Here is a 25,984-nt window from a genome sequence, read left to right on the forward strand (position 1 = left end):
GGCCCCGCCCCCCTGCGCACGCTCGCGCGCGGCCCGTTCCTGCAGCAAGGTTGACGACGCCTCGGCGGGATGGACGACTTCTCGGGAGGACCAACAGGAGGGAAGGTGGACTCGGGGATGATCATGGAGCAAGTGAAACTGCAAATCGCCGTAGCAAACGCCCAGGAACTCTTACAGGTTGGTGGCTGGCGAATGTAATCCAGAAGCAGTTCCCGGGGAAGGCAGGTCCCTGGTACTCCTCCCCCATACCGCCGTTCCCGAGGGCCAAGAAACTTGGTTGGGCAATGACAGGTCCTCGGGTGTGATTGACCAGGGGGTCGACCAATGATAATGAAAGGATTCCGATTTGAACCAATCGACGTGTGCCGGGAGGGTGGCACCTGGAGGGAGCGTCTGACGTCACGCGTGAGCTGGTTCACGGGCAAAGGTCACTGGTGCACAGGGTGATCCCACGTGGGGGGCACAAGGACACATTGATCATTGCAGCAGAAGGTGGCAACCGATAGGTGGGCCGGGCGGCTGACAAAAATCATTTTGAAAGATGTAATATTTTAAAACAACAAAAAAAAAAATCAGTATCCCGAAAAAATGCACTTTGGTTTCTTTCATAGGTGATACGACTTAACAGAAGTGGGTATCAGAAAAAATTTGACCCATGTTAGGGCAAATGACAAAAAACTTTGTAAAGAGATAATTTTTAAGGACTGTATAAAGGAGGAAAGAGTGTTTTTTAGGGAGGGCTTCAGGCCTAGGCAGCTGAAGGCGTGACTGGTAATGTTTGCACAATTAGCACCAGAAGTTTAATTTGATTTCTTAAACGCATTTTTGTTTAAAGGAAACTTCAGTTACAGTTACTTGCTACCTTTTAATTGTGAATGGCATTATCTTTTTTTTAATATAATTTTAATTGGAATTTTTTACAGAAAATATAAGGTGAACCCCGGGAAATAGGGGCCTCACGGTAGCATGGTGGTTAGCATCAATGCTTCACAGCTCCAGGGTCCCAGGTTCGATTCCCGGCTGGGTCACTGTCTGTGTGGAGTCTGCATGTCCTCCCCGTGTGTGCGTGGGTTTCCTCCGGGTGCTCCGGTTTCCTCCCACAGTCCAAAAATGTGCGGATTAGGTGGATTGGCCATGCTAAATTGCCCGTAGTGTAAGGTTAATGGGGGGATTGTTGGGTTACGGGTTACGTGGGTTTAAGTAGGGTGATCATTGCTCGGCACAACATCGAGGGCCGAAGGGCCTGTTCTGTGCTGTACTGTTCTATGTTCTATGTTCTATAACGACAAACAATGAAATGCAACAAAATAACCCATAATAACTGTAACACCCCCAGACTGTATCGACGCATGTATCCCATCCCCCACCCCCCCAACCCCAATGAACAACAAAAGAACTTAAAAATAAATTTAAATTAAATAAACATCATAGTCATCGTCTGCCCCCCCTAACCTTCCCCCCCCCCCCCCCCCCCCCCCCCCCCCCCCGGTTGCTGCTGCTACTGTCCCCGTACCCCATCGTTGAGCCAGAAAGTCGAGAAAAGGTTGCCACCGCCTAAAGAACCCTTGTACCGACCCTCACAGGGCGAATTTGACCTTCTCTAGCTTAATGAAACCCGCCATGTCATTGATCCAGGTCTCCACGCTTGGGGGCCTCGCATCCTTCCATTGTAGCAAGATCCTTCGACGGGCTACTAGGGACGCAAAGGCCAGCACACCGGCCTCTTTCGCCTCCTGCACTCCCGGCTCCACCCCAACCCCAAAAATCGCGAGTCCCCATCCTGGCTTGACCCTGGATCCCACCACCCTCGACACCGTCCTCGCCACCCCCTTCCAGAACTCCTCCAGTGCCGGGCATGCCCAGAACATATGGGCATGGTTCGCTGGACTCCCCGAGCACCTGACACACCTGTCTTCACCCCCAAAGAACCTACTCATCCTCGTCCCAGTCATGTGGGCCCGGTGCAGCACCTTGAATTGGATGAGGCTAAGCCGCGCACACGAGGAGGAAGAATTAACCCTCTCCAGGGCATCAGCCCATGTTCCGTCTTCGATCTGTTCCCCCAGTTCCCCCTCCCACTTAGCTTTCAGCTCCTCTACTGAAGCTCCTCCGCCTCCTGCATAATCTTGTAGATATCAGATATCTTCCCCTCTCCGACCCAGAACCCCGAAAGCACCCTGTCACTCACCCCCCTCATGGGAAGCGAAGGGAATCCCTCCACCTGCCGCCTAGCAAATGCCTTTACCTGCAGATACCTGAACATGTTCCCCGGGGGGAGCCCAAATTTCTCCTCCAACTCCCCCAGGCTCGCAAACCTCCCATCAATAAACAGGTCCCTCAGCTGTCTGATGCCCGCTCTGTGCCAACCCTCAAATCCCCCATCAATGTTCCCCGGGACGAACCTATGGTTCCCCCTTAACGGAGCCTCCATTGAGCCCCCCATTTCTCCCCTATGTCGCCTCCACTGCCCCCAAATCTTGAGGGTAGCCGCCACCACTGGACTCGTGGTATACCTCGTAGGAGGGAGCGGCCACGGCGCCGTTACCAGGGCCCCCAGGCTTGTATCTCCACAGGACGCCCTCTCCATCCGTTTCCATGCTGCCCCCTCCCCCTCTATTACCCACTTGCGCACCATCGACACATTGGCCGCCCAATAATACCCCGCGAGATTGGGTAACGCCAGCCCCCCCCCCCCATCTCTACCCCGCTCCAAGAAGACCCTCTTCACCCTCGGGGTCCCATGCGCCCAAACAAAGCTCATGATGCTGCTAGTCACCCTTCTAAAAAAGGCCCTAGGGATAAAGATGGGCAAACACTGAAAAGGAACAAGAACCTCGGGAGAACTGTCATTTTGGCGGACTGCACTCTACCCCTCTACCCGCCAACGATAGCGGCACCATGTCCCACCTTTTAAATTCCTCCTCCATCTGTTCCACCAGCCTGGTAAAATTAAGCTTATGGAGAGTCCCCCAACTCCTGGCCACCTGCACCCCCAGGTATCTGAAACTCTTCACTGCCCTCTTAAATGGGAGTCTCCCAATTCCCTCCTCCTGATCACCCGGGTGTACTACAAATACCTCACTCTTGCCTAAATTTAACTTTTAGCCCGAGAAGCCCCCAAATTCCGCTAACAGCTCCATCACCCCCGGCATTCCCCCTTCTGGATCCGCCACATACAACAGCAGGTCGTCCGCATACAGCGATACACGATGTTCCTCCCCACCCCTCACCAGACCCCTCCATCTCCCTGACTCCCTCAACGCCATAGCCAAAGGTTCAATCGCCAGTGCAAAGAGCAAGGGGGGCAGGGGGCACCCCTGCCTGGTCCCACGGTAGAGCCTAAAGTACTCCGATCTCCTTCCATTGGTAACTACACTTGCCATCGGAGCCGCGTAGAGCAGCCTCACCCATTTGATGAATCCCTCCCCGAATCCAAACCGCTCCAGCACCTCCCACAGGTACCCCCACTCAACTCTATCAAACGCTTTCTCCGCATCCGGCGCCACCACTATCTCCGCCTCCCCCTCCACTGCCGGCATCATAATAACATTTAGCAGTCTCCGCACATTCGTGTTGAGCTGCCGTCCCTTGACAAATCCTGTCTGATCCTCGTGTATCACCCCTGGCACACAGTCCTCTATCCTGGTGGCCAGGATCTTCGCCAGCAACTTAGCGTCAACATTGAGGAGCGAGATAGGCCTGTACGATCCACACTGCAAGGGGTCCTTATCCCGCTTCAGGATCAGAGAGATCAGTGCCCGCGACATCGTCGGGGGCAAAGCACCCCCCCCCCCCCCCCCCCCCCCCCCCCCCCCCCCCCATGCCTCATTGAAGGCTCGCACCAACAGGGGGCCCACCAGATCCGCATACTTTTTATAAAATTCCACCGGGAACCCGTCCGGCCCCGGCGCCTCACCTGACTGCATTTGTCCAATCCCCCTGACTAGCTCCTCCAACTCTATCGGCGCCCCCAGCCCCTCTACCAGCTCCTCTTGAACCCTTGGGAACCATAGCCTGTTCATGAAGCTCTCCATTCCCCCTCTCCCCATCGGAGGTTCTGACCGGTACAGTTCCTCGTAGAAGTCCCTAAAGACCCCATTTACTTGTGTCCCCTTCTGCACTACATTCCCACCCCTATCCGTCACTCCACCAATTTCCCTAGCCGCATCTCGCCTGCGGAGCTGATGCGCCAACATCCTGCTCGCCTTCTCCCCATACTCATATACCGTGCCCTGCGACCTCCTCCACTGTGTCTCCGCCGTTCTGGTGGTCAACAAGTCAAATTTGGCCTGCAAACTACGCCGTTCCACCAGCAACCCCTCCTCCGGTGCCTCCACGTATCTCCTGTCCACATCCAGGAGTTCCCCCACCAGTCTCTCCCCCTCCTTCCTCTCCCTCCTTTCCCTATGGGCCCGGATGGAGATCAGCTCCCCCCGGATCACTGCTTTCAGAGCCTCCCAGACCATCCCCACCCGGACCTCCCCCGTGTCGTTGGTATCAAGATACCCCTCAATACTTCCCCGGACCCTCCTACCCACCTCCTCATCAGCCAGCAGCCCCACATCCAGGCGCCAGAGCGGGCGCTGGTCCCGCGCCTCCCCCATCTCCAGATCAACCCAGTGCGGAGCATGGTCTGAAATCGCTATGGCCGAATACTCTGCATCCTGCACCTTCGGGATCAATCCCCTGCTCAGGATGAAAAAATCTATTCGGGAATAGCCCCTATGGACATGGGAGAAAAAGGAATACTCCCGCGCTCTCGGCCTCCCAAACCTCCAAGGATCCACCCCTCCCATCTGGTCCATGAACCCCCTCAGCACTTTGGCCGCCGCTGGTCTCCTACCCGTCCTTGAACTGGACCAGTCCAGTGGGGGATCCAGCACTGTGTTAAAGTCTCCCCCCCATGATCAGGCCCCCTGCCTCCAGGTCCGGAATGCGGCCCAACAAGGGCCTCATGAAGCCGGCATCATCCCAATTCGGGGCATATACATTAACCAGCACCACCTTCTCTCCCTGCAGCCTACCCTTCACCATAATATATCTGCCCTCCTTGTCAGACACCACCTCAGCCGCCTCAAACGCCACCCTCTTCCCCACCAGAATCGCCACCCCCCGGTTCTTCGTGTCCAATCCTGAGTGAAAAACCTGCCCCACCCACCCCTTCCTCAGACGAACCTGGTCCGCCACCTTCAAGTGGGTCTCGTGGAGCATAGCCACGTCCGCCTTCAGCCCCTTCAGATGAGAAAATACCCTAGTTCTCTTAACCGGCCCATTCAGCCCCCTCACGTTCCAGGTAATCAGCCGGATCAGAGGGCAACCTGCCCCTCTCCCCCGCCGGCTAGCCATAGCTTATCAACTGCTCGCCCCAGGCCAGCTCGCCCCTCTGACCCGTTCCCCATGGCGATAACGCCTCTCCTCTACCCCCCCCGGCCCACACCAGCTCCTTCCTGGCCATTCCAGCAGCAACCCGGTATCCCCCCCCCCCCACCCACCCCCAGGCTAGGACCCCTCCTAGCCGCGACGCACCCTCCGTGGTACTTCCTGAGTCAGCTGACTTCTGCTGACCCGGCAGCTCCTGCAAAAACTCATCTCCTCCCGGCATGGGGTCATCCCCCTCTTGCCACACCTCCTTGGCACCGCTTTAGCGCGGGAAAGAAAACCAGTAGAAGCCATGCCCCCACCTCGAGCTCCGCCCCCCCGTCCCGCAGCGCGGACATCCAGAGGAAAGCCCGCGCTTTCACACTGCCACACCCCACCCTTCTGATGCAGCTCCTCAAAATCCAGTTTCACCCCAACCCCCAGCCCCGTACAGAAGAGAACATATAAAGCACATACCCCCAACGTTCCCCACATACCCCACACCCATACCCAACAGACAAACCCACCCGGAAACAGAGCAAAAAGAAAAGCAGCATAAAAAAAACACGTGTCAAAATTGAAGAACAGCAACAGCGAATTCTCCCACTTGCTGCTCCTCTCTTTCTTGGCCCAACGCAGCACACACTCCCGGTCACTAAATCGATGGAACCGCACCAGCACCGCCCGCGGGGGTTCATTTGCCTTAGGCCTCCTGCCCAGCACTCTGTGAACTCCCTCAAGCTCCAGGGGAATGGAAGGACCCCGCTCCCATCAACGAGCTCAACATCGTGGTCACGTACGACGGGAGATCCGACCCCTCCAGCCCCTCCGCCAGGCCCAGGATCCTCAAATTCTTTCGCCTCGTGCGAACGTCCAGTTCCTCCAAGCGGTCGTGCCACTTTTTGTGAAGTGCCTCGTGTAACTCCACTTTCCCCACGAGGACCACGGCCTCCTCCTCCCGCTCAGCGGCCTGCTGCTGCAACTCCCTAATGGACACCTCCTGGGCCGCCTGAGCCCCAAGCAGCTTGTTGGTAGTCGCATTCAGGGAGTCCAGCAACTCAGCCTTCAACTCCGCAAAACAGTACAGAAGAGAGGCCTGCTGCTCCTGCGCCCACTTCCACCAGTCCTCGGGCGTTCCGCCGGCCGCCATTTTGTCCTTCTTCCCCCGCTTTTCTTGGGGAGCTGCTGCAGCTTTTTCCTTTGCCCCACTCCAGGTGAGCACCATAAATTATGGGGAATGCTCCTCTAGACACCTTCCCCCACCGGGATCCGTCGAGCCAGCGCCGTTTGGGGCCCTCAAATCGGCCCAAAAGTCCTTAAGTAGCGGGAGCTGCGGTGCGACTTAGCCGCAACTGCAAAGCCGATTTTCTGACCGCTCCACTCCTAGTCCAGGCCATCCACCGGTGGAGAATCTGAGAAGGAGTGTTCCCACACGGGGAAAAGTCCAAACAGCACCACTACAAGCCCTTAAAAGAGCCCCAAAGTCCGAAAATAGTGGGAGCCACTGAACGTGCGGCTTAGCTCCGCATCACCGCTACCGGAAGTCCGTCTCCGCTTCTTCAATGGCCTTGGTGAGATCTTTTCACCGTTCTTCCCTCTGCTGCTAGAATTCAGCTTTCATAAAGGCCCTCAGGTCAGCTTGAGACCTATAAGCTGGCCCTTCCCCCGCTTGCATGCTTGCAGAGGCTTTTGTTTGCTGCTGCTTCAGACAAATCTTGCACTGTTTCTGAGGGTCTGATAACCAAGAAACATCCTATTCCTGAGAGAAAATACTCCTTGAACATTCACCCACGCCTTTTCATCGAAATTCCAACCCGTGCTGCCCAAAAAAGAGCTCTTTTCTGCAACCTTAGGCAGGAGCTGCCTCTGTATGATCACTCACTCCATGATGCACACCGGAAGTCCCCTCCGTGAATGGCATTATCACGATTACTTAACACAAAGAGGTAGAATGAGGAGTCTGTGTGGAGTCTGCACGTTCTCCTCGTGTGTGCGTGGGTTTCCTCCGGGTGCTCCGGTTTCCTCCCACAATCCAAAGATGTGCAGGTTAGGTGAATTGGCCAGGCTAAATTGCCCTCAGGGTCCAAATTGCCCTTAGTGTTAGGTGGGGTTACTGGGTTATGGGGATAGGGTGGAGGTATGGGCTTGGGTAGGGTGCTCTTTCCAAGAGCCGGTGTAGACTCGATGGGCCGAATGGCCTCCTTCTGCACTGTAAATTCTATGAAATTCTATGAGGGAGAACAGCCAGGACTGTGCTGGAATAGTCAAGTCTAGAGGTTACAAAGGTTGAGATGAGGAGTTCAGCTGAGCTGAGGCAGGGATGTAGTGTGAGAATAACAACAGGAGCTTTTGGAAAAAATCAGCAGGTCTGGCAGCATCTGTGGAGAGCGAGAAACTTGAGTTAACATCTTAAAAGTTCTGAAGAATCATGAAGGTTGCAAATAGTTACAAAGAAACAAATTAAAGTTTGGTGCTGGTGACAGTCATACATAAGTTACACACCGTAGAGTGAGAGGGATGAGAAACTAGCGCAGGTGATTCTCTCATGTGAGTAGATGGATAAGAGTGGAACCAGGTATATGCAGTGCCACAGCTGGATAATAGTGGATGAGAGGCCTTGGAGGAGGGTGGGTGTGGTCAGCTGTGTCAAAGTCTAGAGACTGGTCAAGAAGGACAAGGAGGTCATGGCGCTGCGACCCGGGTATGATCCCGGCCTTGGATCACCGTCCGTGTGGAGTTTGCACATTCCCCCCTGTCTGCATGTGTTTCACCCTCACAACCCAAAGATGTGTAGGTGGGTGGATTAGCCACACTAAGTTACCCCTAAATTGGAAAACATTTTAAAAAAAGGACAAGGAGGGATAATTCAACTTTATCACAGTCACATGGGATGTTTTCAGTGAGTTTGAAAACAGCCATCTCCGTATTGTGGCAGCACATAAACTTAGAGTTCTGGGGAAATGGGTATAGGTGGCAATAGCATAAGAACTAGGAGCAGGAGTAGGCCATCTGGCCCATCGAGCCTACTCCTCCATTCAATTAGATAATGGCTGATCTTTGTGGACTCAGCTCCACTTTCTGGCTCGAACACCATAACCCTTAATCCCTTTACTCTTTAAAAAACTATCTATCTTTATCTTAAAAACAAGGTCTTAGAGAGATTGGATTTGTAAGGACGGAACTGTCATGGGCTACTATTTGAGGAGAGAGGTTATAATAGCAGATTTGAAAAAGAGGGGTACATGACCTAAAGGAAGAGGACCATTAACAATACCAGCGAACAAACATGGCAGCAGGGTAGCACAGTGGGTAGCACTGTTGCTTTACAGCTCCAGCGTCCCAGGTTTGATTCCGGGCTTGGGTCACTGTCTGTGTGGAGTCTGCACGTCTCCCCGTGTCTGCGTGGGTTTCCTCTGGGTGCTCCGGTTTCCTCCCACAAGTCCTGAAAGACGTGCTGTTAGGTAATTTGCACATTCTGAATTCTCCCTCAGTGTACCCGAACAGGCTACCGGAATGTGGAGGCTAGGGGCTTCATTGCGGTGTTAATGTAAGCCTACTTGTGACAATAAAGATTATTATTATTACATGGGGGAGTGAGAGGGCAGGAAATGATGTTGGGTAGTCAGCTGTTCAATGGGAATGGTGTCAAGAGGTGGCCTCTCATGGACAAAATGAATTTGGAAAAGGCACATGGGCAAATAGAAGAAAAATGAAAAGATGCAAGCTGGGGCTAGAGCATGGTAAATATTTTCATACATGAATGATGGCTACATTTTGGGCAGAATTTTACCCTGCCCGGGCAGGTGCTCGCCTGAACTGTGCATCCCCGATGTCACCATGCGCTTGTACAAGTGTGGACCAGAAATGCGCCCGTTGACAATTAGGGAGCACTTTGGACGATTAGAAGTGCGATTGAGCTGAATGATAAGAGTAAACTTTATATGATACATGAAAAATTAAAATATATACTTGCTGTTGTGTATTGTTGGTGAAGGCAGCTGCAAAAATCCTGCATAAGATGGTTCCCATGGGTTGAAAGCAGAATGTAGTTAACACAGTTCAGAATACTTCCACCTGTTAACTGGATTGGCAGCGGGTTAGACATTAGGCTTACAGCTTTTAAAAAATAAATTTAGAGTACCCAATAATTTTTTCTCCAATTAAGGGGCAATTTAGCGCGGCCAATCCACCTAACCTGTACATCATTGGGTCGTGGGGGTGAAACCAATGCAGACATGCGGAGAATGTGCAAACTCCGCACGGACAGTGACCCAGGGCAGGGATTTAAACCGGGTCCTCAGCGCTGCAGTTCTAGTGCTAACCACTGTGCCACATGCCGCCCTAGCCTTGCAGCTTTGAACTCAGATTTTCCCCAGACTGATGAAATGTAACGCCCACCTACCTGTGTTGACTGCAAAAAGCATTGTGCAGTGCAAGTGGCCTTCCCTGTTTTAATCCAATTCATAGAGGTAAGGATCAACAACACACATATGTCCTCACTGATTTGCATTCATATTAAAAATAAAAGACAGCCTGGATCCATAGAATAAGTACCAACTGAATATTACACAGCATTAAACCGTTGCTATTTGGGGTACAGAAGCCAATGCTATATCACAGGATTTGTAATCCATAGGTCTGAATTAATGATCTGGGGGACAAAAGGTTAAATCCCAACATGCAGCTGTTCAATGAATTAACCTGGTTAAAGTTCTGGAACCAGTGGCCATAAAAGTGCCAGATTATTGTAAAAACCCGTCTACTTTACTAACGCCCTTTAGGGGAGGAAATCTTGCAAAATGTGTGCAAGGGTGTTCTCGGTGCATTTTTCTTTTTATCCATAGACAGGCAGTATAAGGCCGATGTAGTGCAAAATGTTTGAATGTCCCTTTGGGGAGGGTAGGATGCATGTAGAAAAAGTAGAATCTCAAGTCACTAAAGTCTGAGCACCCCTGAGTTCCAGAGTGGAGAAGCTGAAAGGGCTTGCAGCTTTTTGCTATGCCTCCAGACACATCCAGCCCTGGTAGTTTGTGCATGCAGGGCCGGCTCAAGGCACCGGCAACTCGGGCTGTCGCCCGGGGCGCCATGTGCTAGGGGGCGCCAGACTCGGGTCCCGCGCATGCGCAGTTGGGCCGGCGCCAACCAGCGCATGCGCGGTGGCCGCACTCCCCCAGTGTGGCCGCACTCCCCCAGGGCGGCCCCCCCCCCCCCCCCGCTCGGTCCGCTCCCCCCCCCCCCCCCCCCCCCCCCCCCGCCCTCGGGTCCGTCCCCCCGCCCCCCCTCGGGTCCGCTCCGCCCCCCCTCGGGTCCGCTCCGCCCCCCCTCGGGTCCGCTCCGCCCCCCCTCGGGTCCGCTCCCCCCGCCCTCCCTCGGGTCTCCCCCCCCCGCCACCGGGTCCGCCCCCCCTCGGCCCCCCCCCCCCCCCCCCCCCCCTCGGCCCCCCCCCAAGGGCGCCGAAGTTCAGCTTGCCCGGGGCGCCAGCAACCCTAGGGCCGGCGCTGTGTGCATGGTCCAGCTACTGATCCTATTCTCTCAGGTCTTGAGCGTGGCATGATGCTAACACGAATTCTAACAGGTTTGTATTTCAGAACCCAATCTGGGGGCTGCACCTTGACTGAACATTAAAAGTACATCAACATTTACTTTGCTCTGGAATTGGCGTATCGAGTAAGAATATTATGTTTTGTGTTATTTCAGAGAATGACTGATAAATGTTTCAGGAAGTGTATTGGGAAACCAGGAAGTTCACTGGACAACTCTGAACAGGTAACAGCTTCTGCTTTATGTCAAGAAATGTTCTACAGTAGACAATCTCTTGAGTTCGAAATCTTTCAGTTACATTTAAAGATGGAATATGGAAATGAAAGTAAGATCTGATGCTATACTGATAACCACATGTACTGGGAAGATTAACAGAACTAAAGAGGACAAATTACCTGAACCAAATGCCCACAGCCTAGGGTCCTAAAAGACAACTGCAGAGATAGTAAATGCACTGGTTTTGTTCTTCAAAATTCCATAACTTCTGGAACTGTCGTAGTGGATTGGATAGTGGTAAATGTAACACCACTATTCAAGGAAAGAGGGATAGGGAAAATGAGGCACTACAGTCAGTCATTGAGGAAATGCTAAAATTCATTATTAAGGAAGTGATAACAGGGCACTTAGATATTCATAATATGAATAGGCAGAATTAACATGGATGTATGAAAAAGAGGGGGCGGTCCTGGACTTAATTCTAAGTAACAAAGCCGGGGAAGTGATTGAAGTATCAGTGGGCAAACATTTTGCAGACAGTGATCATAACTCCATTAAATTCAAGATTGTTATAGAAAAGGACAAGGATCGGCCTGAAATCAAAGCTCTAAGCTGGGGGAAGGCCGATAAGATCAAATATGGTTTGACCAGATTGGATTGGGAGTGGGAGCAGACACTTTTAGGTAAATCTGTGATAGCACAGTGGGACACATTCAAGAAGGAAATAGGGAGAGTACAGGGCCAATATGTTCCAATCAAGAAAGAGGATGGGACCAACAAATCCAGTGAACTCTGGATATCAAGGGAAAAATAGCATTGGACCAGGAGTAAAAGGGAGGCTTATGGCAGATATCAAGGGCTCAAAAGAGCAGAGGCCTTAGAGGCTTATATAATGTGCAAGAGGGAACTTAAATCGGAGATCAAAAAGGGACAAGAAAGGATACTGGCAGGTAAAATAAAGGAAAATCCTTAAGTTTTCTTTACAAGTTTGGGTTAGCACTGCGGCCTCACGGCGCTGAGGTCCCAGGTTCGACCCCGGCTCTGGGTCACTGTCCATGTGGAGTTTGCACATTCTCCCCGTTTTTGCGTGGGTTTCGCCCCCACAACCCAAAAATGTGCAAGCTAGGTGGATTGGCCACTCTAAATTGCCCCTTAATTGGAAAAATTATTGGGTACACTAAATTTAAAAAAAAAGTTTTCTTGACAAGTTTATTAATGGTAAAAGGATAACTAGGGAAAGAGTAGGTCCCATTAGAACCACAGTGGTAATTTGTGTGTGGAGCTGGAAGATGTAGATAGGGTTGTAAATGAATACTTTGTGTCGGTTTTCAGTATAGGGGCTGGTTTGGGAATACAGCTTAGGGAGAAGGACTGTGATAAAATTAAAGAAATTAAGATAGACAGAGAGGAGATTCTGAGTGGTCTAGCAGGCTTAAAAGTTAACAACTCTCCAGGGCCAGATGAAATGTATCCCAAGCTGTTGAATGAGGCAAGGGAGGAAATAGCAGGGGCGCTGTCATTAATTTTCAATTCCTCCCTGGCCACAGGAGAGGTGCCGGAGCACTGGAGGATAGCCAATGTGGTACCATTATTCAAGAAGGGATAAACCAGGCCAGTCAGTCTAAGCTCAGAGGTGGGGAAACTATTGGAACTAATCCTGAGAGACAGAATTAATCTTCATTTGGAGAGGCAGGGATTAATCAAGAACAGTCAGCATGGTTTAGTTAAGGCGCGGTCATATCTGACCAACTTGATTGAATTTCCTGGTGAGGTGACAAGGTATGTAGATGAGGGCAGTGCATTTGACGTAGTCTGCCTGGACTTCAGCAAGGCTTTCGATCGATAAGGCCCCACATGAGGACTTCCAGTGGCGCCCTCGAGGACGCAGGTCGGATCGCTCCCGCCCGCGATGGGCAAACGGACCTTTTTCGACGGACTTTTTCGGGACCGGGCAACCTGAATCGTTGGAGGAGATGATAGGGAAGAGGCTTCCTCTCCGGGGTATGGGCAGCTGGACTAGAAGTGGTCGAGTGGAGTGGCAAGGATCGAAGCGGGAGCAGCGGGGACCCCAAACCGGGCAGCCAAGCATGGCGGACGGCAGGGACCGGGGAGCAGAGGCTCACTTGCCAAGGGAGCAACAGATGGAATTCTTCAGGAACTGCTTCGCTGAACTGAGGAGGGACACGCTGGACCCGATGAGAGCGGTGATGGACCGAATGGTCGAGACACAGGCGGCCCAAGGGAAGGCGCTCAGGGAGGTCGAGGTGAAGCTCTCCAGCCAGGTGGGCACGGTAATGGAGCTGGAGCACGAAGTGGAGGAGCTGAACGCCCGACAGAGGAGGCTGCAGGAGCAGCTTGAAGAGCTGGGGAACAGAGCCAGGAGGCAGAATTTGAGGATCGTTGGCCTCCCCGAGGGCTGCGAGAGGTCGGATGTGGGCGCATACGTGACGGGTATGCTCGAGGCGCTGATGGGACCGGAGGCCTTCCCTCAACCCCTGGAGTTGGATGGGGCACATAAAGCCCCCGCCAGGAAGCCCAGGACGGGGAACCGACCGAGGCCCTTGGTGGTCTGCTTTCACCGGCTTGCTGACAGGGAATGTGTGCTGCGATGGGCCAAGGCGGAGAGGAGCAGCAGATGGGAGAACTGCGAGGTGCGCATTTACCAGGACTTGAGAATGGAGCTGGCCAAGAGGCGTGCAGGATTCATCAAGGTAAAGGCAGCCCTCTACAAAAAGGTGAGGTTTGGAATGCTGTATCCTGCAAAGCTCTGGGTTACGTTTGAGGAACTCCACTACTACTTTGAGACACCAGAACAGGTTTGGGATTTTATTGAAGATAAGAAACTGGACTTGAACTAATGGGCACTCAGTTCTTTCAGTGCTGTACAGTGGCGGCGGTCTGTTAACCTAATTTGCTCTGATTAGGTGTGGAATTTTATTAAAAGAAGAAGCTGGACTTGACTGAAGGACTCTGGGCTCTCAGAGCTTTTGTGTGGCGGTGGTTTGTTAAATTATCCTGTACTGTAATGTTTTATCCAAGATTGTTTTCAGCCTGGACAGAGAGTGGGGGCTCACTTGGTTCCTTTTGGCGGGAGATCGGGGCCTCTGATAGGGTGATGGGCAAGGGGCTGGTTAAGGGACTTGAAAGGGCATGGTGGGATACAATCAGGTTAATGGGTCCCTGGTGTGTGGGGGGTGGGCCCGAGCGCTCGGACGGGAGACAGGCAGGCGCCAAGGGCAGGGGTCAGCGTAGCTAGCGTAGGTCAGGGGGCACCAGGGAGAGTAGGAGGAGGGGCAGGGCGGGCTAGGGCCAAGCGCAGGGCTGACCTGGCAGGTCAGGTCTCGGGGGGCAGGGGAGGGTGGGGGGGGGGGGGGGGGGGGGGGGAGAAAGAGGGTTAGGGCCACGTTAGTTTAGTTGAACACGTGTGGCATGGGCAAACAGAGCTGGCAGGGAAAGTGCCTTATTAACATGTTTATTCTTCCCCACTATTCATTTTCACTATGCATAGGGCTCTTTGCATAGGGCCTTTTTTCTCTCTGTAAATGTTACAAATTTGTGTTAAATAAAAAAAATTTAACAAGAAAAAAAAATGCCCCACACGAGAGAGTGATAGTGAAGGTAAGAACACATGGAATCCAAGGAAATTTGGAAAATTGGATCCAGAATTAGCTGAGTGGCAGGGAGCAGAGGGTGATGGTCGTGGGTTCTTTTCTGACTGGAAGCCTGTGTCCAGTGGGGTCCCACAGGGGCCCTTGCTGTTTGTGGTTTATATAAATGATTTAGACATGAATGTAGGATGGTTGATCAGTAAGGTTATGGATAATACGAAAATTGGTGGGGTGGTAAATAGTGAGGAGGATAGCCTTGGATTATAGGACAAAGATGGGTTGGTCAGATGGGCTGATCAGTGGCAAATTGAATTCAATCTGGGCAAGTGTGAGGTGATGCACTTGGGCAGGACAAATACAGCAAGGAAATACATGATAAACGGCAAGAACCTGGGAAGCACTAAGGATCGGAGGAACCTTTTGTTTGCATGTACACTGATCCCTTAAGATAGCAGGACGGGTAAATACAGTGGTTAAGAAGGCATATGGAATACTTGCCTTTGTTAGCCGAGGCATAGAGTTTAAGAGCAGGGAGGTTATGCTGGAACTGCATAAAATGTAGATTAGGCTATAGCTAGTGTGTTGTGTGCAGTTCTGGAATCCACGTTATGGGAGGGATGTGATAGCACTGGAAATGGTGCAGAGGAGATTTACCAGGATGTTGCCTGGGCTGCGGAATTTTAGCTATGAAAAGAGTTTGGATAGACCGGGGTTGTTTTCCTTGGAGCAGAGGAGACTGAGGGGGGATATGATTGAGATGTATAACACTATGAGGCTGTAGATAGAGTGAACAGGAAGAAACATTTCCCTTTGGTGCTGGGATCAATGACCAACGGACATAGTTTTAAGGCATGGGGCAGAAGATATAGAGGGGGTGTGAGGGAAAACCTTCTTCATCCAGATGGTGGTGGGAGTCTGGAACTCACTGCCTGAAAGGGTAGTACAGGCAGAGACCCTCATAACAAGAAATATTTAGGTATGCACTTGCAATGCCAAGGCTATGGGGCAAATGCTGGAAAATAGGATTAGAATATTTAGGTGGTTGTTTTTGACTGGAGCAGACGTGATGAGGCGAAAGGCCTTTTCTGTGCTGCAGAACTCTTTGACTCTAAAGGGAAATGATAACAAATCGATTGGGGAGTTTTTTGAGGGTGTAACTAATGAGGAACCAGTGGATGTATAGTATCTTTGGATTTTCAAAAGATATCTGAAAAGGTCCAAGAAAAGTTGTTGCACAAAAAAGGGCTCAGGGGGTTGGGATAACATCAGCATGGATAATGGATTGATTAAAGGGCAGAAAACAGACTGGGAATAAACAGGTCATTTTTAAATTGGTAGACTAATGGCATGCTGCAAAGATCAGTGCTGGCCTCAGCTATTTACAATCTATATCAATAAATTAGATGAATGGACTAATTGTAATAAATCCAAGTTTGCTAATGGTACAAATATGGTGGGCAAGTCAATGAAAACAGAAAATGCTGAAATTACTCAGCAGACCTGGCAGCATATGTGGTGTGATAAACAGAGTTAATATTTCAGGAATGTGACCTTGAATCAGAACTGGGAAAAGTCAAAAGTGCAATTGATTCTGAGGAAGTGAAAAAGAAAGGGGGGAACTAAAGGGAAAGGTCTATGCTAGGGTGGAGGGTGGGAGAGTTTCAATGATAAAAGTGTTCATGACGCAAAGCCGAAGGGATGTGAGTGGGACACATAAATAGACTGGGGCTGGTTTAGCACAGTTGGCTAAACAATTGACTTGTAATGCAGAACAAGGCCAGCAGCGCGGGTTCAATTCCCGTACAGGCGTCGGAATGTGGTGACTCGGGGCTTTTCACAGTAACTTCATTGAAGTCTACTTGTGACAATTAGCTATTATTATTATTATGTTTAGAGGAGGTGTGAATGGCAGTATTATGGATAGTTGCTGTCCAAAAGCCAAAATAAGGAAAAGAGAAATGAGAGATAAAAAATAAACCAGCAAAGAAAAAGGAACTAAAATTGGCAGAAATATTATGATCTGCTATGAGGATGACACAAAGTCTGCTAAGGAATAGAGTGTGGCAGATAGAGTACAATGCGGGAAAATTAGGTTATTCACTTTGGTATGGAGAATAGAACATCCTTGGCGGGATTCTCCATTTCTGAGACTAGCATCGGTGCCACGTGGAACAAAATCGATTCCTATGAAAATCTATGCGGGGTCTGTGATTGACACTCAGGAGACTGACAAGCTGCAGCTGCATATACACATTACATGGGTCAGTTGGAGCCAGAGGGAACCTCGGGGTGCCCAGGGATACACCTATACGACCCGTGGCCCTAAATTCACAGTGGGCTGTCAGCGGTGTGCGCAGCTGCATGGCTGCCTTGCCAACTGCGGCAATAGTGTTCCGTGCCTGTCCACCCTGAACCCACAGCCCACCTCCTGGCCATCCCTCGCTATTCTCCCCGGCCCTGGCAGAAGCCTCCTCGGCCAGCAGCACACTGTCAGCAAGTTATGGCGATATAGGACACTTTCCGTACCTCCTCTCCCTCAGCAGCCACGATGCCAGTTTCACGATTTTATAAAGCACAAGTGAATTACGCCGTTGGGAACTCGGCCCATCAGAGGAGGAGAATCACGGAGGCTGCGGAGAATACCGGGTCAGGCCCACTAATGATATACAAACGGTGACACTGTACATGCGTTCCGGTACGCACTGACACTGCTGTCGAGTTAATGGAGAACTGCGATTTGGCACCAAATCGGCACCCGCCACAATTTTGGTGTCGGGACCTATTCTCTGCTCAATCGTGTTTCGTGATTTCAGCATCGGCAGACGGAGAATCCCACCCCCTATTTTTTAAATTGTGAGGAACTGTATATTTGGTGTTTGGGTGGCAGCAAAACACAAAACGTTAACGTGCATTTACAGCATGCTATTGGGAAGTCAAATGGTATTTTGGCCTTTCTTGCCAAGAGTTTGGAGTGTACAAGAGTAAGGAGGTATTGCAGGCTCGAGGTGCCATATAACCTACTCCTTCCCCTATCTCTTATATTCTGTTCACTGTGCCTGTCCACCCCCATCTCTCATCTCCCAACACCCCTTTCCAATAGCCTTGCAATTTTCTCTGCTTCACGTATTTATCCAGTTCCCTTTTGAAAGTTATTATTGAATTTACTTCCATCAACCTTTCATGAAGTGCATTGCAGATCATAACAATCAAAACTATTCTCCTTGGGCGCGATCTAATGGAAAAGTTGTGAAGTGTCATTTCAGGTGGATTTTGCTGGGAGTTTCTCCCTGGCTCTGTCGGCGAGCTCCCCGCCGCTATCAAACCACACTTACTCACATTTCCGGGGCCTGGGGACTTTTTTCCGGGCTAGCCCTCACTTAGAATTTCTTTTGTCACTGGGGAACTGAATCTGTTGGCCAGACAGAGATTGGACCCCCATTTTGAAAGAGTACCCCGATCTCTAAGTGAGCTTGAGGGTCCCCCACAAGCCCACCCACGGGCAATGTCACCCCACATACATGGGCATTACCCCACATCCCCCCAAGTGAAGCCACCCCGCTAAGGGGTTGCTGAGGGCCCCCCATTTTCAGGCCACCTCACCCCCCGTTTTGCCCCCCATTCTTCATCCCCCCGAATCTTTTGGAGGCCCCTTCATATCCGCCCTTCACCCCCCACCCTTCATACCCCCCTCATCCCTCCTTTCTACTCCTCAGACCCTGAAACTTTGCAGTGCCACACAGGCACCTTGGCAGTGCCACGGTAGTAGCCTGGCAGTGTCAATGTATCCGGGTGCAAAGGGGAACAGCCAGGATGTCACCCTGCCCTGTCCCTATCCAGGGGCCTCCAAAGACCCTCCCCCCAGGTCCCCCATGTGCCATGACGTCTGGTCCACGTTTGTGTGGATCAGTACTAATCGGCACCTGCGTGACTTCTGTTGCCAATTTGCACGGAGACGCCAATAATGTTGCTCCTTTTAACTGGATACTAATTTTTTTTTAAATAATTTTTATTGAAAAATTTTGAATTTACACAACATCAAACCACACTAAAATACCAACGATAACAGTAATAACAACAATCATAAACCTTCGCCCCTCCTCAATGAACAACCCAACATATTAACAACAACTTAAGTTAACCCAGTGTTAAGTTACATGACCGTAGTGAAAAAAATATATAGAAACTATAGTTAGGAACACCCCCCCCCCCCCCCCCCCCCCGGGTGCTGCTGCTATTGACCAAGATACCTATCTTTGAGCCAGGAAGTCCAGAAAAGGCTCCCACCGTTTATAGAACCCTTGTACTGATCCTCTCAGGGCAAATTTAACCCTTTCCAACTTTATAAATCCCGCCATGTCATTGACCCAGGTCTCCACACATGGGGGCCTCGCATCCTTCCACTGTAGCAAGATCCTCCGCCGGGCTACTAGGGACGCAAAGGCCAGAACACCGGCCTCTTTCGCCTCCTGCACTCCCGGCTCCACCGCAACTCTGAAAATCGCGAGTCCCCACCCTGGTTTGACCCTGGATCCAACCACCCTCAACACCGTCACCCCCACCCCCTTCCAGAATTCTTCCAGTGCCGGGCATGCCCAGAACATATGGGCATGATTCGCTGGACTCCCGGAACACCTGGTGCACCTGTCCTCACCCCCAAAGAACCTACTCATCCTCGTCCCGGACATGTGGGCCCGGTGCAGCACCTTAAATTGGATGAGGCTAAGCCTTGCACATGAAGAGGAAGAGTTGACGCTCTCCAAGACATCCGCCCAAGTCCCGTCCTCTATCTGCTCCCCAAGTTCCCCCTCCCATTTAGCCTTCAGCTCCTCCACTGACGACTCCTCCACCTCCTGCACTACCTTATAGATGTCAGACACCTTCCCCTCTCCGACCCACACCCCCGAAAGCACTCTGTCCATCGTCCCCCACGAGGGCAGCAAAGGGAATCCCTCTCCCTGTCGCCTAGCAAACGTCTTTACCTGCAAGTATCTGAACATGTTCCCTTGGGGAGGCCCAAATTTATCTTCCAGTTCCCCCAGGCCCGCAAACCTCCCGCCAATAAACAGGTCCCTCAATTTACTGATGCCCACCCTTTGCCACCCCCTAAATCCCCCATCCTTGTTCCCTGGGATGAACCGATGATTGCCACCCAATGAAGCCTCCATCGAGCCCCCTTTTACGCACCATTGACACATTGGCCGCCCAATAGTACCCCAAAAGGTTGGGCAGCGCCAGCCCACCTCTATCCCTCCCTCGCTCCAGGAAAACCCTCTTCACTCTCGGGGTCCCATGTGCCCACACAAAGCTCAAGATACTGCTAGTCACTCTCCTAAAGAAGGCCCTGGGGATAAAGGTGGGCAGGCACTGAAAGAGGAACAAGAACCTCGGAAGCACCGTCATTTTGACGGACTGCACCCTCCCCGCCAATGACAATGGCAGCATGTCCCACCTCTTGAACTCCTCCTCCATTTGATCTACAAGTCTGGTGAAATTATGTTTGTGAAGAGTCCCCCAGTCCCTGGCCACCTGCACCCCCAGGTACCTAAAACTCTCCCCTGCCCGCCTAAGCGGGGGCCTACCAATTCCTTCCTCCTGGTCTCCAGGATGCACCACAAACACCTCACTCTTGCCTAAATTTAGTTTATAACCTGAAAAGGTCCCAAACTCAGCTAGCAGCTCCATCACCCCCGGCATCCCTCCCACCGGGTCCGCCACATACAGTAACAGGTCATCGGCATACAACGACACCCTATGTTCCTCCCCACCTCGCACTAAACCTCTCCACCTCTCTGAATCCCTCAATACCATCGCCAGCGGCTCGATTGCCAATGCAACCAACAAGGGGGACAGGGGGCAACCCTGCCTGGTCCCTCGGTAAAGCCGGAAGTACTCCGACCTCCTCCCATTCGTGGGCACACACGCCATCGGGGCCTCGTATAGCGGCCTCACCCATCTAATAAACCCTGCACCAAATCCAAACCTCCCCAACACCTCCCATAAGTACCCCCACTCCACTCTATCGAAGGCCTTCTCCGCATCCAGCGCCACCACTATCTCTGCCTCCCCCTCTATCGCCGGCATCATGATGACATTCAACAATCTCCGCACATTCGTGTTCAGCTGCCTTCCCTTCACAAACCCTGTCTGGTCCTCGTGTACAACCCCTGGCACACAGTCCTCTATCCTGGTGGCCAGGATTTTTGCCAGCACTTGGCATCCACATTGAGGAGAGATATGGGCCTGTATGAACCACACTGCTGGGGGTCCTTGTCCCTCTTTAAAATTAACGAGATCAGCGCCCGCGACATCGTCGGGGGCAATGTCCCCCCTTCCCACGCTTCATTAAGTGTCCGCACCAGCAAGGGGCCCACTAGGTCCACAAACTGTTTATAAAATTCCACCGGGAACCCATCCGGCCCCGGTGCCTTCCCTGACTGCATCTGCCCGATCCCCTTAACTATCTCCTCCAGCTCAATCGGCGCACCCAACCCCTCCACCTGCTCCTCCTGCATCTTCGGGAAAGAAAGCCTGTCGAGGAACCTCTTCATTCCCCTCCTCTCCCCCCTTGGCTCCGACCGGTTCAGTTCCCCGTAAAAGTCCTTGAAGACCTCATTCACCTCTACCCCCTTCCGCACCACATTCCCACTCTAGTCTCTCACTCCAGCAATTTCCTTTGCCGCATCCCGCTTGCGGAGCTGATGAGCCAGCATCCTACTCGCCTTTTCACCATGTTCGTACACTGCCCCTTGTGCCTTCCTCCACTGTGCCTCCGCCTTTCAGGTGGTCAGCAAATCAAATTTAGCCTGCAGGCTGCACCTCTCCCCCAGCAGTCCCTCCTCTGGTGCCTCTGCGTACCTCCTGTCTACCTCCAGCATCCTTCCCACCAGTCTATCCCTCTCACTCCTCTCCCTGTGTGCCCGGATGGATATCAGCTCCCCACGAATCACTGCTTTCAGGGCTTCCCAGACCACCCCCACCTGACCCCCGTATCATTCACCTCGAGGTACCCCTCAATACTTGCCCAGACCCTCCTACACACCTCCTCCTCCGCCAACATTCAACTGCCACAACGGGCGCTGGTCCCGCACCTCCCCCATCTCCAACTCCATCCAATGCGGAGCGTGGTCGGAGATTGCAATGGCCGAATACTCGGCCTCCTCCACTCGGAATCAGTCCCCTACTCACCACAAAGAAGTCTATCCGAGAGTAGACCCTATGAACTGGATACTAATATGACCATTATTAATGATGATATTGCTTTTCAGAGTCGCCAGGTATCAAATGATACCACCATAAGGTTTAGCCGGATATCGATCAAAGACCCAACAACCAGTTAGTTAGTTCAAGTTCAAGGATAGTTTATTTACACACAAGAATTACTTCGACATGCAACATAAAACACAACAAACAAAATTACACCTAACACTACAACAACCTGTACTTAACGTCAGGCACCCGGCTTTATACAGAGGAACAAGGCCTTTTTACGGATCTGGCATGGCTGTGTCTGAAGAAGTGACTTCGTTTCTGCTGGGCTCATCCATCTGGGAGAGATAGTTGGTCTTGAACTTGCTTCTGGTCGTGGTGCTGCAATTGGTTTTGGGCACAAGCCGGGGCCAAGAGAGTGCTGGTGCGCCGTGGCCAAAAGAGACTGAACACATGGCAGTGTCTCTTTTTATCCTTTGGGGGTTTCACACTCTTTTGGGTGGTCCTTAGCTTTGGACCAATAATGTGGCAGGCTTCAGTTACTATCTTTGATTTTAGCCAATAAAGGGGCGGGTGCCTTGATGGCTGGCCGTGTCCTGAGCGGTCATTGACTGTGGCTGTTTGGGGTTCCTGAAGGAATTGGCGGCGATGAGTCTGGGTCTGTATCTGATATCTGAATTCAAGTCTTTTGTTCTGGGGCAATGGGCCATTAGAATGCAAATCGGCTGGGGTTTCGATAGTGTCTGGTTATCTAGTGGCAAATATATACTTAAGCTCTGAGTTTGTCTGGATCCTGCATTGGCCATATTTCCCATAATTCTTTGCAAGTGGCCATACTTCCCTCTGTAAGTGTCCATCCCAGGTGGCTACACTTCTTGCTGGGGAGCCAGTTGGATTGCAGGAGGCAGTTAAATTGGGCGACCACCTCATTAATGAGATGGAAATTTACCTTAGTGTGGATTATTGGTTTCTTGACTTTTGGGTGGAATCCGGATCCTGCCAACAGGAGCAGGCCTACGGGATTCCTGATTTGGGATTCTCCGTGATCTAACCGGTCCGTACAGATCCTCACTGTGTGCAATCCGCCCGTTAAAACCCATCCTTTATTTCATCTTTGGCTCTTTTCCAATTATCTTCAATCTGTGTCCTCTACTTCCTGGAAGTACTGCCACTGAAATCTTGTAGCTGAGCTGCCTCCACTGTGGAGTAATAGACACATCTAACAGTTCGCAAATATATTCATCACATCTAACCGTTCACAAACACATTCATCACATCTAACCATTCACAAACACATTCATCACATCTAACTGTTCACAAACACATTCATCACGTCTAACTGTTCACAAACACATTCATCACATCTACCCATTCACAAACACATTCATCACATCTAATCGTTCACAAACACATTCATCACTTAAACTTGTGCATATATTTGAAAGTATGTTGAACTTTCACGCTTTTAGCATTATGAATATGATAACTATCTGTTGCTGCATGTTTGAAAACACTTCAAGTCCCTGTTGCATAGATATAGAATTTACAGTGCAGAAGGAGGCCATTCGGCCCATCGAGTCTGCACCGGCTCTTGGAAAGAGCACCCTACCCAAGGTCAACACCTCCACCCTATCCCCATAACCCAGTAACCCCACCTAACACTAAGGGCAATTTTGGACACTAAGGGCAATTTATCATGGCCAATGCACCTAACCTGCACATCTTTGGACTGTGGGAGGAAACCGGAGCACCCGGAGGAAACCCACGCACACACTGGGGGATGTGCAGACTCCGCACAGACAGTGACCCAAGCCGGAATCGAACCTGGGACCCTGGAGCTGTGAAGCGATTGTGCTATCCACAATGCTACCGTGCTGCCCTCTTACATCGATCAATGGCAGAGCTTCTTCATGTTGCAATATTCATGTTGCTATTGGATGTTGTGGTGGAACTGTTGTCTCCGCATCTCTGATTGGAATCCATAGACTACTCTGTAATGCTCAAAGTACACAAATGACAGCACCATGTGAGTAATTCACTCAGTCATATATTCACCTCAAATCTGGAAATATTTACTGAGACCTATTCATTTGGCACCTTTTGCTTCCTAACCTCAGGAATGAAAATATGGCAACTCCTACAATTTTCATACCTGTGCTCAGCTTATAATGACATCACTTTACTGTTACCTCAGATTACAACATATTTTATTTAAGTGGAATCGAAGTCTGGAAGAATATCTTTTATTCTAAAACCTTCTGCTTTTCATATAAAAGAACGATAAGCAATCATCAACTTTACAGGACAGACCTTTTTTTTTGAAAATGTAATTTTCCTGCCATATAAAATGATAGTATAGGGTTAGGTGATTGTGCTTTGCATGTTTCAGTTTGCAGTGCAATCCTTCTGGTACATTCCATTTCCCTAACAGCATCGAAGTGGACTAGCAGGAAATGGGATCCAGTGTGTGGAATGATAGCCTCATGTCCCTGCAAGTAAAATCAGTGCTGCTCACCAACCCCTGTGTATTGAATCAGGTTCACACCCTACTCTCTTTTAATCATGTCTTTCAGAAATGTATAGCTATGTGCATGGATCGATACATGGATGCCTGGAACACAGTATCTCGAACATACAACTCCCGACTACAGCGAGAGCGAGCACAAATGTAACTGCACAGCAAACGAACAAGTCTTGTACTGCGCTTGTACCGATCTGAGAGAGAGAAGAACTCAAGCAAAGGAAGGATGTATAATATAAAACACAGTGTACGTTTCAGGAAAGTTGCTAACTTGTCTATGTTATAAAACAATTGTGTCAGCCTGTATTCTGTGGATTTAATTATGGCTATAATAAAAGTGCGTGATATTGAATATTATTATTTTTTATGCTTCACTCCTACCTGAACAACCTGATTATGTTAAGAAAATGTTTTGGCTGTACGTGGCAACTTTCTGCAAACAGAAAATCCCGGCCTGCTTTATAATTGTATTCTTTCTGAGAAATATCTCAGATGTTTCGATGGCTAAATGCGCTACCACGTGTTGCTCTGAGGCATGCAGAATAGAAGGTCCCATTTGGTGAGTTGTTAATACCAGTAGCAGTTGCATTGTTGACCTCAGCACATCTGCATGAAGGAACGGAAGAATGTGCCAAGCTCCCTGTTTACATTCTCTATCCAGTAACTTTTGCGGACACCATTAAGGGCAGGAATCAGGCTCTGCTGTCATATTCTTGCAGTCAGTTATCTTGCCCACCCCAGTTCAACGCCGGCATCTCAACATCATAGTTATCTTGCCAACATTTATTGCCTGATCTTATTAAAAAATGGACAATTGGTTGAAGTAATGGGGCAGCTGGAACCTGTACTTAGTGAGTCCGCATCTTCAAGCAAATTGGGCAGCAAATTGCAAAGGAATTGAAACAAGAATGCGGGTTTTAGAAGAATGACTTTGAATTAAAAGCAAAATAATGCAGATGTTGGAAATCTTTAAAAAAAAACAGGAAATGCTGGAAAAACCCAGCAGGTCTGGTAGCATCTGTGGAGAGAGAAACAGAGTTAACATTTTGGCTCTTTCGTGTCATTATGTATTTTGTATCTGCAATATTATTAAATGCAAGGATTATAAAGTTCCTCAAAATGTCATTTATATTATCACTTTAAAGGATTTAATATCAGCAGATTACAATAGAAAGACAGTCTAAATATTTAACCAATCTATTTTGATCATAGCTTATTTGGTGAGCTGTAATAAATTTAGATCTTTTCCAATTAAGGCGCAATTTAGCATGGCCAATCCACCTAGCCTGCACATTTTTTGGGTTGTGGGGACGAAACCCACGCAAACACTGGGAGAATGTGAAAACTCCAAATGGACAGTGACCCAGAGCCGGGATCGAACCTAGGACCTTGGCGGCTTGAGGCAGCAGTGCTAACCACTGGGCCATCGTGCTACCGATGAGCTGCAATGAATGAACAACTTTTAAAATAAATCATTGTCAGACTAACATATCAAAACATTTTGTCTTAACTTCTGCAATATCTTTTAAGTTAA

At 50.4% G+C, this 25,984-nt stretch overlaps 1 protein-coding gene across 1 annotated transcript; it reads left to right on the forward strand.

Moving 5' to 3' along the window:
- Positions 1 to 24,807, forward strand: timm13 (translocase of inner mitochondrial membrane 13 homolog (yeast)). The gene is made up of 3 exons (XM_038777800.1): positions 1 to 177; positions 11,056 to 11,124; positions 24,503 to 24,807. The coding sequence occupies exons 1-3, from the start codon at positions 70 to 72 to the stop codon at positions 24,599 to 24,601; spliced, it is 276 nt and encodes a 91-aa protein (XP_038633728.1). The 5' UTR covers positions 1 to 69; the 3' UTR covers positions 24,602 to 24,807.
- Positions 24,808 to 25,984: the final 1,177 nt, after the last annotated feature.

This window comes from Scyliorhinus canicula, chromosome 18, assembly GCF_902713615.1.
Source record: "Scyliorhinus canicula chromosome 18, sScyCan1.1, whole genome shotgun sequence".
NCBI classification, from domain to species: domain Eukaryota; kingdom Metazoa; phylum Chordata; class Chondrichthyes; order Carcharhiniformes; family Scyliorhinidae; genus Scyliorhinus; species Scyliorhinus canicula.

What these genes read in the sequence shown, in the direction of transcription:
- timm13 (XM_038777800.1), top strand. Translation starts at nt 70, where the DNA reads ATGGACGACTTCTCGGGAGGACCAACAGGAGGGAAGGTGGACTCGGGG. An exon ending in ACGCCCAGGAACTCTTACAG is followed by an intron (nt 178 to 11,055) that starts GTTGGTGGCTGG and finishes GTGTTATTTCAG; the next exon opens with AGAATGACTGATAAATGTTT. An exon ending in CACTGGACAACTCTGAACAG is followed by an intron (nt 11,125 to 24,502) that starts GTAACAGCTTCT and finishes CATGTCTTTCAG; the next exon opens with AAATGTATAGCTATGTGCAT.